Here is a 14,642-nt window from a genome sequence, read left to right as displayed (position 1 = left end):
GAAACACTTTTTCACACAGAGAGTGGTGAGTCTGTGGAATTCTCTGCCTCCGAGGGCGATGGAGGCCGGTTCTCTGGATGCTTTCAAGAGAGAGCTAGATAGGGCTCTTAAAGATAGCGGAGTCAGGGGACATGGGGAGAAGGCAGGAACGGGGTACTGATTGGGGATGATCAGCCATGATCACATTGAATGACAGTGCTGGCTCGAAGGGCCGAATGGCCTACTCCTGCACCTATTGTCTACTGTCTATTGAAAGTCTCAAGCTGTTATTTTGGTAATCATTGTGCAAGGATAAATGTAACAGATGCACAACACCATCTGTTGAATACATTTACTTCAGTTTAGTTCAGAGATACAGCGCGGAAACAGGCCCTTCGGCCCACAGCGACTAACTTCGGCCCCGCACACTAACAGTAAGCGATATACACTAGTGACAATTTACAATTACACCCAAGCCAATTAACCTACAAACCTGCACGTCTTTGGAGTGCGGGAGGAAACCGGAGCACCCGGGGAAAACACACGCAGTTCACGGGGGGGACGTACAAACTCCTTACAGACAGCACCCGCAGTCAGGATCGAACCTGGGTCTCTGGCGCTGTAAGGCAGCAACTCTACCGCTGCGCCATCGTGCCGCCCAAATTCTGTAGCCCGTACTGAATTCGGCTTGGAGAAGTTCATGTGACAATTTTTAAGTTAGTGTGGCTCAGTGATCGATTGAAAGTTACAGCGGGGAAACAGGCCCTTCGGCCCACCGAGTCCACGCCGACCAGCGATCACCCTGTTCACACTAGTTCCATGCTAACCCACTGTTTTCAACCCCCCCCCCCCCTCCCCCAGCATCCCTCCTCTTTCTACCACACATCCCCCTCTTTCTTCTTCCCCCCCTCCACTGTGCTTCACTGGGACTCACACCTATTTCCCCCTCCCCATCCCCCCTCCACCCACATTCCTTCCTCTGGCTTCACAATTCGCTACTCTTCAATCCTTTTGTCTCACACCTTCGGGTGGTAATCTCTGGCCTTCGTTCCAACCTCCTGCCTATCTTGTCTAGATAGGGTGAATGCACAGAGCTGTTTAGCCAGGGCCAGAGGAGATAGGATACTGGTGAGGGAGCAAAGATTAGATAGGAAACTGAGGGGTAGCTTTTTCCAGGGTTGTATGGAACAAGCTGCCAGAGGAGGTAGTTGAGGTTGGTACTAAAACAACATGGTGGCACGGTGGCGCAGCGGTAGAGTTGCTGCCATACAGCGCCAGAGACCCGGGTTCGATCCTGACCATGGGCGCTGTCTGTAGGGAGGTTGGATGTTCTCCCCGTGACCTGCGTGGGGTTTTCTCTGAGATCTCCGTTTTCCCCTCACACTCCAAAGACGTGCAGGTTTTCGGTTAATTGGTTTGGTATAAATGTAAATTGTCCCCTGTGTGTGTAGGGTAGTGTTACTGTGCGAGGATCGCTGATCAGTGCGGAATCGGTGGACCGATGGCCTTGTTTCCGCGCTGTATCTCTAAACTAAACCAAACTAAACAGAACCATCCTACCACAACTAGAGAGCCGTCCTGACCTACCCTCTATCTGATTGGTGACCCTCGGAGTATCTTGATCGGCCTTTACTGGCTACTGAGAATAAGGGGTAAGCCATTTAGAACGGAGACGAGGAAACACTTTTTCACCTAGAGAGTTGTGAGTCTGTGGATTTCTCTGCCTCAGAGGGCGGTGGAGGCCGGTTCTCTGGATACTTTCAAGTGAGAGCTAGATAGGGCTCTTAAAGATAGCGGAGACAGGGGATATGGGGAGACGGCAGGAACAGGGGTACTGATTGGGGACGATCAGCCATGATCATAGAAACATAGAAACATAGAAATTAGGTGCAGGAGTAGGCCATTCGGCCCTTCGAGCCTGCACCGCCATTCAATATGATCATGGCTGATCATCCAACTCAGTATCCCGTACCTGCCTTCTCTCCATACCCCCTGATCCCCTTAGCCACAAGGGCCACATCTAACTCCCTCTTAAATATAGCAAACACACATTGACTGGCGGTGCTGGCTCGAAGGGCCAAATGGCCTACTCCTGCACCTATTGTCTATTTATCTTGCGTTAAACGTTATTCCCTTTAAGAAACAGTTATAGACAGGTGATGGGACAGGTTTGGAGGGATATGGGCCAAGCGCAGGCAGGTGGGACTAGCGTGGCTGGGACGTGTTGGCTGGCGTGGGCAAGTTGGGCCGAAGGGCCTGTTTCCACACTGTAACACTATGACTGTGTTTTTTTATGGAGAATGTGGATTGTAAGAGGAAGCAGATGCAGCTACCTAAAGTACTTCATCAGATTTACATCACAATCTCTCACAACAGAACTTCAGATTAATTAGCTATGGTTTGCCATAATGATAATGGAAAAAATACATCAAAGCAGTCTTACTTCAAGCAAATAGCTTTTCTAAGCAATTCAATTTATACATAAATAAGTTTAATTTAAGGCATAACCTATAAAATTATAAGCATTGCTTTGATTTTTACTTTAGGCAGACATACTGCGCGGAAACAGGCCGTTCGGCCCGTCGAGTCCACGCCGCCCTGCTATCCCTGCACACTAACGCTATCCCACACACACTAGGGACAATTTACAATTCTACCGAAGCCAACTAGACCACAAGCTTATACAGTACGTCTTTGTAGTGTGGGAGGAAACCCGAGATCCCGGTGAAAACCCACGCAGGGCATGGGGGGGAGGGGGGGCGTGCAAACTCCGTACAGGCAGCATCCATAGTCAGGATCGAACCCGGGTCTCTAGCGCTCTAAGGCGGCAACTCTACCGCTGCGCCACCGTGTCGCCCCTACTGAATGCGTTTTAACCTGTTGGGATTGGAGTTGGTGGACTGTAGTAAGATTTCACCTAGTTATTTTAGCATTTTATAATTCAAGTCATGAAGGAAGAGTATTCTATGAATCATTTAAATTTATATAATGTACCTGTAATCCATTCTGCTGAAAGGGAGCATTGCAGCTATAAATACATAGTCCCCCTGTCTTTTCTCTGTAATGTTTGTATTTACTGAAATGCACAGTGTTATAAACTATGTTATTCCCCATTGGGACATGCTCTGAAAACGAGAAATCAGTAACTTAATTCAAAGCGAAATGTTGGGAGTTAGATTCTGCGATATGTTTAATTAAAACACTAGCTCCTGCTTGGTAATTAGAGATCGTACAAGTACAGCTTTATAGTCAAGAAAAGATTATTGATCATTCAGCAAAATCCAACTACCCCTGGACAAGCGGTAGTCCTAAAAGCTGACAAAATCAGCTGTTATCGGGCTTCTGAATGGTCCTTTAAATAAGCGAAGGTGCTGTCCGATTCACCTCTACCCCATTGCGGACATTGGACTTTGTCTGTGGAACTGGTGCGCTACAATGCTGAGAACTATATTCTGCACTCTGTATCTTCCCCTTTGCTCTACCTGTTGTACTTGACTATGCTTGGGTTGCATTTATATATAGCATTATGTGATCTGCTTCAAAAGCTTGCAACATCAAGCTTTGTATTGTACCTCAGTACATGTGATAGTAGCAAACCTGAACCTAAACCTAAGAACAGTGCAGATGCAAGCAATGCAACTTGCAGCATTAATTTTGATTCTTCACTGATAGAAACATAGAAACATAGAAATTAGGTGCAGGAGTAGGCCATTCGGTCCTTCGAGCCTGCACCGCCATTCAACATGATCATGGCTGATCATCCAACTCAGTATCCCGTACCTGCCTTCTCTCCATACCCTCTGATCCCCTTAGCCACAAGGGCCACATCTAACTCCCTCTTAAATATAGCCAATGAACTGGCCTCGACTACCCTCTGTGGCAATCTACCCTCTGATGCTGCCCGACCTGCCAGATATTTCTTGCATTTTCTGTTTTAATTTCAGGTTGTTGACACCTGCAGAATTTTGCTTTTGTTCCAGTATGGAAAGTTGCAGTGTCGCATTTCTCCCCCCCCCCCCCCCCCCCCCCCCCCCCCCTGCAAATGATAGATAGGGAGTAATAATGAGCAGATGTCTGAGTATTATTCTGGTAGACAAGAAGTCCTTTTTGGTACGTTGGCCTTCATCAGTTCACCAGCTGCAGCATTGGGTATCGAACTCACGATTGTCGGTCGATGCAGCATAACTCTAGCTGCTAATCCAGGAGCTGAGCCACACAACTACCGTAGCCTGGGATCGCAGCAACAGGGAAGTGAAGTTACGTCTAGTTTTTGTACTGCTCACCATCTTCATTAATGGCAGCTTGAGTTCGAGAGGAGTTATGGTCTAATCCTCATCCAATGTTTGTCTTCTTATTGTGCGAGTCCTCAAGCTAATTTCTGGGCCGTTTGCAGAGGCACGGTGGCACAGCTGATAGGGGTGCAGCCTTACAACGGCAGGGACCCGGGTTCGATCCTGACCATGGGTGCTGTCTGTATGGAGTTTGCACGTTCTCCCCATGACCGCGTGGGTTTCCAACGAGTGCCCAGGTTTCCTCCCACATCCCAAAGACGGACAAGGTTTGTAGGTTAATTGGCCTCCATAAACTGCCCCTAGTGTGTGGGATGCGAAACTGGGAGTACCATAGAACTAGTGTCAATAGACAATAGACAATAGGTGCAGGAGTAGAGGCCATTTGGCCCTTCGAGCCAGCACCGCCATTCAAAGTGATCATGGCTGATCATCCCCAATCAGTACCCCGTTCCAGCCTTCTCCCAATATCCCCTGACTCCACTATCTTTAAGAGCCCTATCTAGCTCTCACTTGAAAGCATCCAGAGAACCCGCCTCCACCGCCCACTGAGGCAGAGAATTCCACAGACTCACCACTCTGTGAGAAAAAGTGTTTCCTCGTCTCTGTTCTAAATGGCTTACCCTTTATTCTTAAACTGTGGCCCCTGGTTCTGGACTCCCCCAACATCGGGAACATGTTTCCTGCCTCTAGCGTGTCCAAGCCCTTAACTATCTTATATGTTTCAATGAGATCTTATTGTGAACGGGTGATCGATGGTCGGCATGGACTCGGTGGGCCAAAGGGCCTGTTTCAATGCTGTATCTCTAAACTTCTTCTCCTTATCGAGTCCACACACAAGATTAGAAGTCAAAGCTGAACACACTTCTCAGCATCTGCATACAGTGGTGTCTGGCTTGCCGCTTCTTGTATGCGGTGGAGGAAAGATTGGTGGAAACGTGAAAGCTCTTTCCTTGACCCTCATCTCTAAACTAAACTGAAACCTAAACCAAAGGCAATATGCAGCTGTGGATGGATCTCAGCTGCATACTTCCCCGCTGGTATCTATCACCAAGGTTCAAGCATGATGAACACAGTGTGGCTTAGGCTTGTATTCACTGGAGTTTAGAAGGATGAGGGGGGATCTTATAGAAACATATAAAATTATAATAGGACTGGACAAGCTAGATGCAGGAAAAATGTTGGGCGAGCCCAGAACCAGGGGCCACAGTCTTAGAATAAAAGGGGAGGCCATTTAAGACTGAGGTGAGAAATAAACGTTTTCACCCAGAGGCCAAATCACTAGGTGGATGTAAGAGAGAGTTAGATAGGGCTCTAGGGGGCAAGTGGAATCAAGGGATATGGGGAGAAGGCAGACTCGGGTTATTGATTGGGGACGATCAGCCATGATCACAATGAATGGCGGTGCTGGCTGGAAGGGCCGAATGGATTCCTCCTGCACCTGTTTTCGATGCTTCTGTAATTGAAACTTTTGGTGGTAGGCTTATAAAATGTTATGCCAGTTTACAAAGAGAAGCCGAAAGTGATAGTCACCCAGGTTCATTAAACTGAGCAAAGCGTTTCCATTTTGGGACACTAATGCTTGCTATCACTTCTAAACAGCACATCTGACAAAGAGAATTTATACCCGGCTAACTGTGAGAGAATTTAAAAAATGTGCAAGTTGAATGAAGGAGATTACCATTGTGGGAAATTAACAGCGGGACAGGCTAACTTATTGTCGTTTCAGCCTAATCCAGCCTCACTGCGGGTAACATTTCATCTCTCCTTTTGATATCATTTGTGCTTTGATTTTTATGTTAATGGCGAGGAAGATTTTTCTGCTTCCAGCTGACATGTGATGAAAAATCTTAGCGTCAATTCAAAGATTTAAAGACCTCAAGCCCAATTAAACTGAGTAAGTAGGCGCAGGTTCCACTGAGAGCTAATCACAAAGGGTTGTCGGCATTCAAAGTTCATATGAACTTCCAACAAGCGGAAGACTGGGGAAAAAAAAACATCTGTTTGGGATGGAACTGCAGATGCTGGTCTACACTGAAGATAGACACAAAATGCTGGAGTAATTCACACCGGGTAAATCATCTGTCCTGTTTACCTTGTGTCAATGTGATATGGCACAAGATATATAACAGCATGAATCCCCTATTCCTTCCCACCCTGTCAACTAGTGTCCAAAGAAGAGGAAATATTAGCCGTACTGAGCTACTTTACAGCTGAGAAATTGCCCACTAATCCTTAAGCAAGTTCCAACAGAGCGCAGTGATTGGAGACCAAGAACGTCAACTTCAAAGTCAAAGGGCGGCACGGTGGCGCAGCGGTAGAGTTGCTGCCTCACAGCGCCAGAGACCCGGGTTCGATCCTGACCTCGGGTGCTGTCCGCGTGGAATTTGCACGTTCTTCCTGCGTCTGCGTGGGTTTTCTCCGGGTGCTCCGGTTTCCTCCCACTTCCCAAAGACGTGAGGGTGCGTAGGCTCATTGGGACGTGTGGGTTCGTAGGTTGATTTGGATGTGCAGGTTCGAAGGCTAGTTGGCCCCCTGTAAAAACGTTACGTCCCTAACGTTACGTGGGCAATGAGAAATATAACCATATAACCATATGCATAACTAGTGCAAACGGGTGATCGATGATGGGCGAGGACTTGAGGTCCAATGCTGTAACGCTAACTTTGGACCAAACCCTCTATGTGCCCTTCTCCCCCATATGCCTATTTTCTTGAACCTGTTTTAAATGATACCAATGGAACCTACTTCCACTGGGACTCATTACACCAGTTTACTCTCTGCGTAAAGAAGTTCCCCCTCATATTACCCCTAAATCTTTGAGTCAGCTTGTTTGAATCTTCCCTATTTCAAAGGGAAAAGCTTGTCCACATCAACTCTGTCTATCCCTTTCAGGTTTAAAAACCTCTATCTGAGAAGTGGGACCAATGCATAATTAGTCTCGGGTGATCGATATTGGGGAATATGCATGTCCAATGTAGTAAACGCTAAATTTGGACCAATGTCTATGTGTTGGCAGATAGGAAAAATTCTTGAACCTAGAATTTTGTGCACCTTGAACCACGCCTACTTACTCACCTAATTGGGCTTAACACCATTTTAAACAGTTGCGCATGAGGTGGAAGCTGCAGCCATTACACTTATTATTTGAGTGGCGTTTTAGGTCAAATCAGTGAACCAATTGTCTCTATTGTCGCTCTTCAAGGGAGTAATGCTAAATGCTAATGTCGTGGTGGCTCTGTACTGTACACTGAGAATACAATGACAATTATCTTTGAATCTGAATCTTAACACCATCTGGCGAACTGAGCCTCACAGCGCCAGAGACCCAGGTTCGATCTTGACCTCAGGTGCTGTCTGTGCGGAGTTTGCACGTTCTCCCTGTGACAGCAAGGGGTTTCATCCAGATGCTCTGATTTCCTCCGACATTCCTCCGATGCTCTTGCTTCCTCCTAATTTGAGGAAGGACATCCTTGTGATCGAGGCAGTGCAGCGTAGGTTCACGAGATTGATCCCTGGGATGGCGGGACTGTCATATGAGGAAAGATTGAAAAGACTAGGCTTGTATTCACTGGAGTTTAGAAGGATGAGGGGGGATCTTGTAGAAACATATAAAATTATAAAAGGACTGGACAAGCTAGATGTAGGAAAAATGTTTCCAATGTTGGGCGAGTCCAGAACCAGGGGTCTTAGAATAAACATAGAAACATAGAAAATAGGTGCAGGAGTAGGCCATTCGGCCCTTCGAGCCTGCACCGCCATTCAATATGTTCATGGCTGATCATCCAACTCAGCATCCCATCCCTGCCTTCTCTCCATACCCCCTGATCCCTTTAGCCACAAGGGCCACATTTAACTCCCTCTTAAATATAGCCAATGAACTGGCCTCAACTACCTTCTGTGGCAGAGTATTCCACAGATTCACCACTCTCTGTGATAAAAATGATTTTCTCATCTCGGTCCTAAAAGACTTCCCTCTTATCCTTAAACTGCGACCTCTAGGTTTGGACTTCCCCAACATCGGGAATAATCTTCCTGTTCAACCCCTTAAGAATTTTGTAAGTTACTATAAGATCCCCCCTCAATCTTCTGAATTCCAGCGTGTACAAGCCGAGTCTATCCAGTCTTTCTTCATATGAAAGTCCTGTCATCCCAGGGATCAGTCTGGTGAACCTTCTCTGTACTCCCTCTATGGTAAGAATGTCTTTCCTCAGATTAGGAGACCAAAACTGTACGCAATACTCCAGGTGTGGTCTCACCAAGACCCTGTACAACTGCAGTAGAACCTCTCTGCTCTTATACTCAAATCCTTTTGCTATGAAGGGGATGCCATTTAAGACTGAGGTGAGAAAAAACGTTTTCACCCAGAGAGTTGTGAATTTATGGAATTCCCTGCCACAGAGGGCAGTGGAGGCCAAATCACTGGATGGGTTTAAGAGAGAGTTAGATAGAGCTCTAGGGGCTAGTAGAATCGAGGGATATAGGGAGAAGGCAGGCACGGGTTATTGATTGGGGACGAACAGCAATGATCGCAATGAATGGCGGTGCTGGCTAGAAGGGCCGAATGGCCTCCTCCTGCACCTATTTTCTATATTTCTATCCCAAAGATGTATAGGTTAGTAGATTAATTCTGCAAATTGCCCCTGGTGTGTAGGATGTAAAAGTGGGACAACAAGTATTGCGTTGGTCCGTGGGCCAAAGGGCCTATTACCAAGCTGTATCTCTAAACTAAACTAAATTCATTTCCATTATTTCCACTTGATTCCTATTATCTCTCCTTATATTGGCTGTTGTAAAAACAGAGAATTACAAAATAAACGGAGAAGAGTCTAATGCATTATCCGATGATAATCAAACAATTATTTCAGTAGGCTCATATTTCTTCCGTTGTTCCATATGATTCCAATAGCCATCTGTTTGTAAGCAACAATAGTGCATATCATTTACTTGCATGGGCTACATTTGACTTCTCATTTCAAGTATAATAGTCGAGGGTTAGAATTTTACATGGTGCACTTAATTAAAATTGATAATGGCATTTAGTGGTTTTGATGCATTGACAGAGTGGAGAGTTAAGAGTGTTTAATGGTCTTATGCACCGAAAATGGAACAATGAAATTCTTCCTTGCAGGTCTGTAAACACAGTACTCATAATAAACCAATAAATTAAAAATATATATATTATATTGAGTGGTACAGCATGGAAACAGGCCCTTCGGCCCAACTTGTCCATACCGACCAGCATGTCCCATCTAAACTGGTCCCATCTGCCCATATCCCTCTCCTCTAATCCATGTACATCTCTAGATGTTTCTTTGCGATAGTGTCTGCCTCAACGACTCCCACCCCCCAGGCAACTCGTTCCATATATCTACCACCCTTTGTGTTAAAAAAAAAAGTTGCCTTTCAAGTTTCTATTAAGTTCTTTCCCCCCTCACCTGAAACCTATGTCCTCTGGTTCTCGATTCCCCATCTTTGGGTTTAAATACAGGTTTTTGTGCAAATAAATGCACTAAGCCCTTAGTGCAACCAAGAGGGTTTGTCGTTCATAGTTTAGTTGATGCTTGCGGTGTTCAAGAGCCTGATGGTGGTTGGGAAGGAACAGATCTTCAACTTGGAGGTCACGGTTTTCAAGCCTCTGTACCTTCTTCCCGATGGCAGGAGTGAAATGAGAGCGTGGCCAGTGTGTGGTGGGCCTCTGATGATGCTGGCTGCCTTTTTTGGAGGCAGTGAGTCCTGTAGATGGTGGGGAGGTCAGTACCTGTGATGGACCGGCCAGTTTAGTTTAGTTTAGTTTATTGTACAGAGCACAGGCCTTGAACCAGGAGGAGCCCGGCCAGGAATTACCCCACAGAGCCCAGTCCCTCCACACACCCAGTCTCCCAACCACGGCAGAGCAGTTATTGAGATGGCTGATCCATGGGCGGTGCTGATGGACATAAACTGGACGTTTTAATGGACATTTAAAATGTTCCCTATTTATTATTTTTGTATCCATAGAATAATACGTTTCTTTTGTTTTTTAGGTGATGTCTTACGGGGAAGGATTACCTGCTGCAAGAACAGAAAGGATCCACGATCATTGATTATAACAATAGTAATTAACGACACAAAGCAAACCTACAGCCTTCAGTAGAAATCTGTGTGTCTCTGCTCCCACAAGCTCTGCTTGCTCCTGTTCCGTTTGTTACAACAGATTTAGTTCTCAACATGTCCATGTGATAGCTGAGCATCCATTAGTCACAGGCAAATTCAGCAAAATCGAAAAGATTCTGTGAACTTCCACTTATTTTTGTGAATAAAGCAGTTGTTTACCTTGAGAGTTGCTTGTTAGTCAGTCATGGGTCAATGTCAAATTAATACAAGTCTCGTCGATTAGAACATAGAAACATAGAAATTAGGTGCAGGAGTAGGCCATTCGGCCCTTCGAGCCTGCACCGCCATTCAATATGATCATGGCTGATCATCAACTCAGTATCCCGTACCTGCCTTCTCTCCATACCCTCTGATCCCCTTAGCCACAAGGGCCACATCTAACTCCCTCTTAAATATAGCCAATGAACTGTGGCCTCAACTACCCTCTGTGGCAGAGAGTTCCAGAGATTCACCACTCTCTGTGTGAAAAAAGTTCTCCTCATCTCGGTTTTAAAGGATTTCCCCCTTATCCTTAAGCTGTGACCCCTTGTTCTGGACTTCCCCAACATCGGGAGCAATCTTCCTGCATCTAGCCTGTCCAACCCCTTAAGAATTTTGTAAGTTTCTATAAGATCCCCTCTCAATCTCCTAAATTCTAGAGAGTAAATTACGCTATCAATTACGCTATCAATTATAATAGAACTCTTCAATGCTACTTGGAAGTATTTTACATTGTTTCCAATGGTGGAAGAATTTAAGGGGCTGTCCCACTGCGGCGACCTGATCTGCGAGTTTAGAAGAGTTAGCCCTCGACTCAAACTCGCAGCATGGTCGACATCTGGCCCTAGGAGATCCCATCAGGTCACTGTAACTCTCCTTCATGCTCGAGGGAAGTTCCCGAATACTTGCGGCCTCAGTTTGGTCGAGGGAAATGTTTCAGCATGTTGAAAAATAGTCCACGAGTAAAAATTGGTCGTCTTGGTTCTTTTTGACTCATAGTGCAGTGGAATGGGGTCACTATGTAGTTACAGGCAGTCGAGGGCAGCCGTACGCAATCTCCTTCGATGACTGGACATTTTGATTGGCTCATTGGAGTTTTCAGGACCAAGGAAAACCGACCGGTAATGTTAAATGCCCGCTTAACTTTATTATGAGTTGTCTGGTTTCTTAAAGGTGCCTCCCCTCCTTCTCCCCCTCCCCCATCTTCTCTCCCCTTCTCTCTCCCCCTCTCTCCCCTTCTCTCTCCCCTTCTCTCTCCCCTTCTCTCTCCCCTTCTCTCTCTCCCTTCTCTCTCTCTTCTCTCTCTCTCCCCTTCTCTCTCCCCTCTCTCTCTCCCCTTCTCTCCCCTTCTCTCTCTCCCCTTCTCTCTCTCCTTCTCTCTCCCCTTCTCTCTCCTTCTCTCTCCCCTTCTCTCCCCTTCTCTCCCCTTCTCTCTCCCCTTCTCTCCCCATAACCCCTGACACCCGTACTTATCCATGTAGGGCATGGAAGGAGTAATGGTTATTTGTGTGCGACAATATCTGGGCAATTTAACAATGGCATTACCAGGTTTCATTTGGACATGAAGTCTATTTCTAGTCAAGTGCTGTGAGCTTCACAATTTCATCTCCATCGCTTTATCTGAGTCACTCATTTAGATCACTTATGTAAACAGCCGAAGTAATAAATTGAACATGCGTCTGTTAGCATAGGAGGTTCATCCGAGACCGTGTAGACTTGAGTTCACTTTTACTTTAAAAATGATCCCTCGGCTTGTCTTGGCAGAAAGACCACATCAATTTCTCAAGACATGGAAGTCTGCATCCTGGGGGCATGAACATTGAATTCTCCCAATTTTGTTAGCCCTTGCTGTCTCTTCCCTATCTCTCCCTCAGCCCTCGGGCTCCTCCTCCTTTCTCCTTTCTTCTCCCCGCCCCCCTCCCAACCTCCCATCAGTCTGAAGAAGAGTTTCGGCCCGAAACGTTGCCTATTTCCTTCGCTCCATAGATGCTGCTGCACCCGCTGAGTTTCTCCAGCATTTTTGTGTACCTTCTCACAAGAATAGCATGGCGCAACATAGGTCTAAATTTCAATCCGAAACCGGGCTGGGTGAGGTGGGTGGGGGGGGGGGGGGGGCCATCTCGGCCCTACAAGTCCGTGCCGAACAACTTTTTTTTTCCCTTAGTCCCACTTGCCTGCACTCATACCATAACCCTCCATTCCCTTCTCATCCATATGCCTATCCAATTTATTTTTAAATGATAGCAACGAACCTGCCTCCACCACTTCCACTGGAAGCTCATTCCACACCGCTACCACTCTCTGAGTAAAGAAGTTCCTCCTCATGTTACCCCTAAACTTCTGTCCCTTAATTCTGAAGTCATGTCCTCTTGTTTGATAGCCCTCTCTTGGTCTATTTTTCTTTTCTTTTCTCATTTTCAGGTTATAAGGTTAAAAATGAAGCTGGACAATAATTGTCTAATCTTAGATTCCGAATGTTTTATCTTTGTACAATTGCTTCTAATAAAAATAAATTTAAAAATAAATAAATAAATAAAATTATCCCCACTGTGAAGGAGATTGATGAGGCAGTGGGATAACATCAGGCTGTACAGTGGCACAGCGGTGGAGTTTAGTTTAGAGACACAGCGCGGAAACAGGTCCTTCGGCCCACCGGGTCCGCGTCGACCCCCGCACACTAACACCATCCAACACCCACTAGGGACAAATTTTACATTTACACCAAACCAATTAACCTACAACCTTGTACGTCTTTGGAGTGTGGGAGGAAACTGAAGATCTCGGTCAAAAGCCACGGGAAAATGTACTTCCCCAATCAGTACCCCGTTCCTGCCTTCTCCCCATATCCCCTGACTCCACTATCTTTAAGAGCCCTATTTAGCTCTCTCTTGAAAGTATCCAGAGAACCGGCCTCCACCGCCCTCTGAGGCAGAGAATTCCACAGACGCACCACTCTCTGGGTGAAAAAGTGTTTCCTCGTCTTCGTTCTAAGTGGCTTATCCCTTATTCTTAAACTGTGGCCCCTGGTTCTGGACTCCCCCAACATCGGGAACATGTTTCCTGCCTCTAGCGTGTCCAAACCCTTAATAATCTTACATGTTTCAATAAGATACCCTCTCATCCTTCTAAACAAGCCCAGCCGCTCCATTCTCTGAGCATATGACAGTCCCGCCATCGCGGGAATTAACCTTGTGAACCTACGCTGCACTCCCTCAATAGCAAGAATTGCCACGTGGTGAACGTGCAAACTCTGTACAGACAGCACCCGTGGTCAGGATCGAACCCGGGTCTCTGGCGCTGTGAGGCAGCAACTTCACCGCTGTACCACCGTGCTCCCCCCCATGAGTGGCAATACCAAGAACACAATCGTGCATGTAAATTATTTCCAATTTCATATTAGCTCTGTTTTTTTTTTACCAATTCCTGACTAATATCAATAGAGCCATGATGACAAAAGCTGAGGATGGATATTTAGGGAGACTAATGCAGAGTTCTGTGTGGCTTCTCTCAAGATCTGACAGCCTCTCTGCAGGGTCTCCCTCTGTGACTCCAGAACTGCTGCGGTATTTTATTAAAGTGCAATCTCTTTTATAATGAAGGCATCCGAAAGACTCAACGTAGCGACCATCACTCAGAAACCTCTCGTGTAATGAGAGCGCGTTGGCATTCAATACACAGACATCACAGAGTTCTCCCGCAGTGTGTTTTTTTTCTATTACAAGCAACACTTGATTATCTACGAAGATAGACACAGATTGCTGGCGTAACTGAGTGGACAGGCAGCATCTCTGCAGAGAAGGTTTGGGTGACGTTTCGGGTCTAGACTATCTGAGGAAGGATCTCGACCCAAAACGTCACCCATTCCTTCCATCCAATAGACAATAGACAATAGGTGCAGGAGTAGGCCATTCGGCCCCTCGCGCCAGCACCGCCATTCAATATGATCATGGCTGATCATCCCCAATCAGTACCCCGTTCCTGACTTCTCCCCATATCCCCTGATCCTGCTATTTTTAAGAGCCCCATCTAGCTCGCTCTTTAAAGTATCCAGATAGCCAATTCTCATTCTGACCCGAAACGTCACCCACTCCTTCCATCCCGAGATGCTGCCTGTCCCGCTGAGTTACCCCAGCATTTTGTGTCTATCTTCTTTTTTTAAACTCAGGGGAGAGGGAGACACAGAGATATTGAAGGTTAAGGTGTGAAAAGGAGACATCAAAGGAGATGGAGATAAAGGAA

The 14,642-nt window shown here is 46.3% G+C and overlaps 1 protein-coding gene across 1 annotated transcript in view; it reads left to right on the top strand.

Annotated features, from left to right (window-relative positions):
* Nucleotides 1-10,588, top strand: part of prmt3 (protein arginine methyltransferase 3) — a 140,881-nt gene extending 130,293 nt beyond the window's left edge. Inside the window, exon 16 of the mRNA XM_055649177.1 lies at nt 10,295-10,588. Within this exon, the coding sequence (XP_055505152.1) occupies nt 10,295-10,404 (110 nt within the window). The 3' untranslated portion in view covers nt 10,405-10,588. The remainder of the gene's footprint in view (nt 1-10,294) is intronic.
* Nucleotides 10,589-14,642: the final 4,054 nt, after the last annotated feature.

This window comes from Leucoraja erinacea, chromosome 18 (genome assembly GCF_028641065.1).
Source record: "Leucoraja erinacea ecotype New England chromosome 18, Leri_hhj_1, whole genome shotgun sequence".
NCBI classification, from domain to species: domain Eukaryota; kingdom Metazoa; phylum Chordata; class Chondrichthyes; order Rajiformes; family Rajidae; genus Leucoraja; species Leucoraja erinaceus.
The sequence above is the reverse complement of the archived record's forward strand: the minus strand, read 5'-3'. Positions and strand labels throughout refer to the sequence as shown.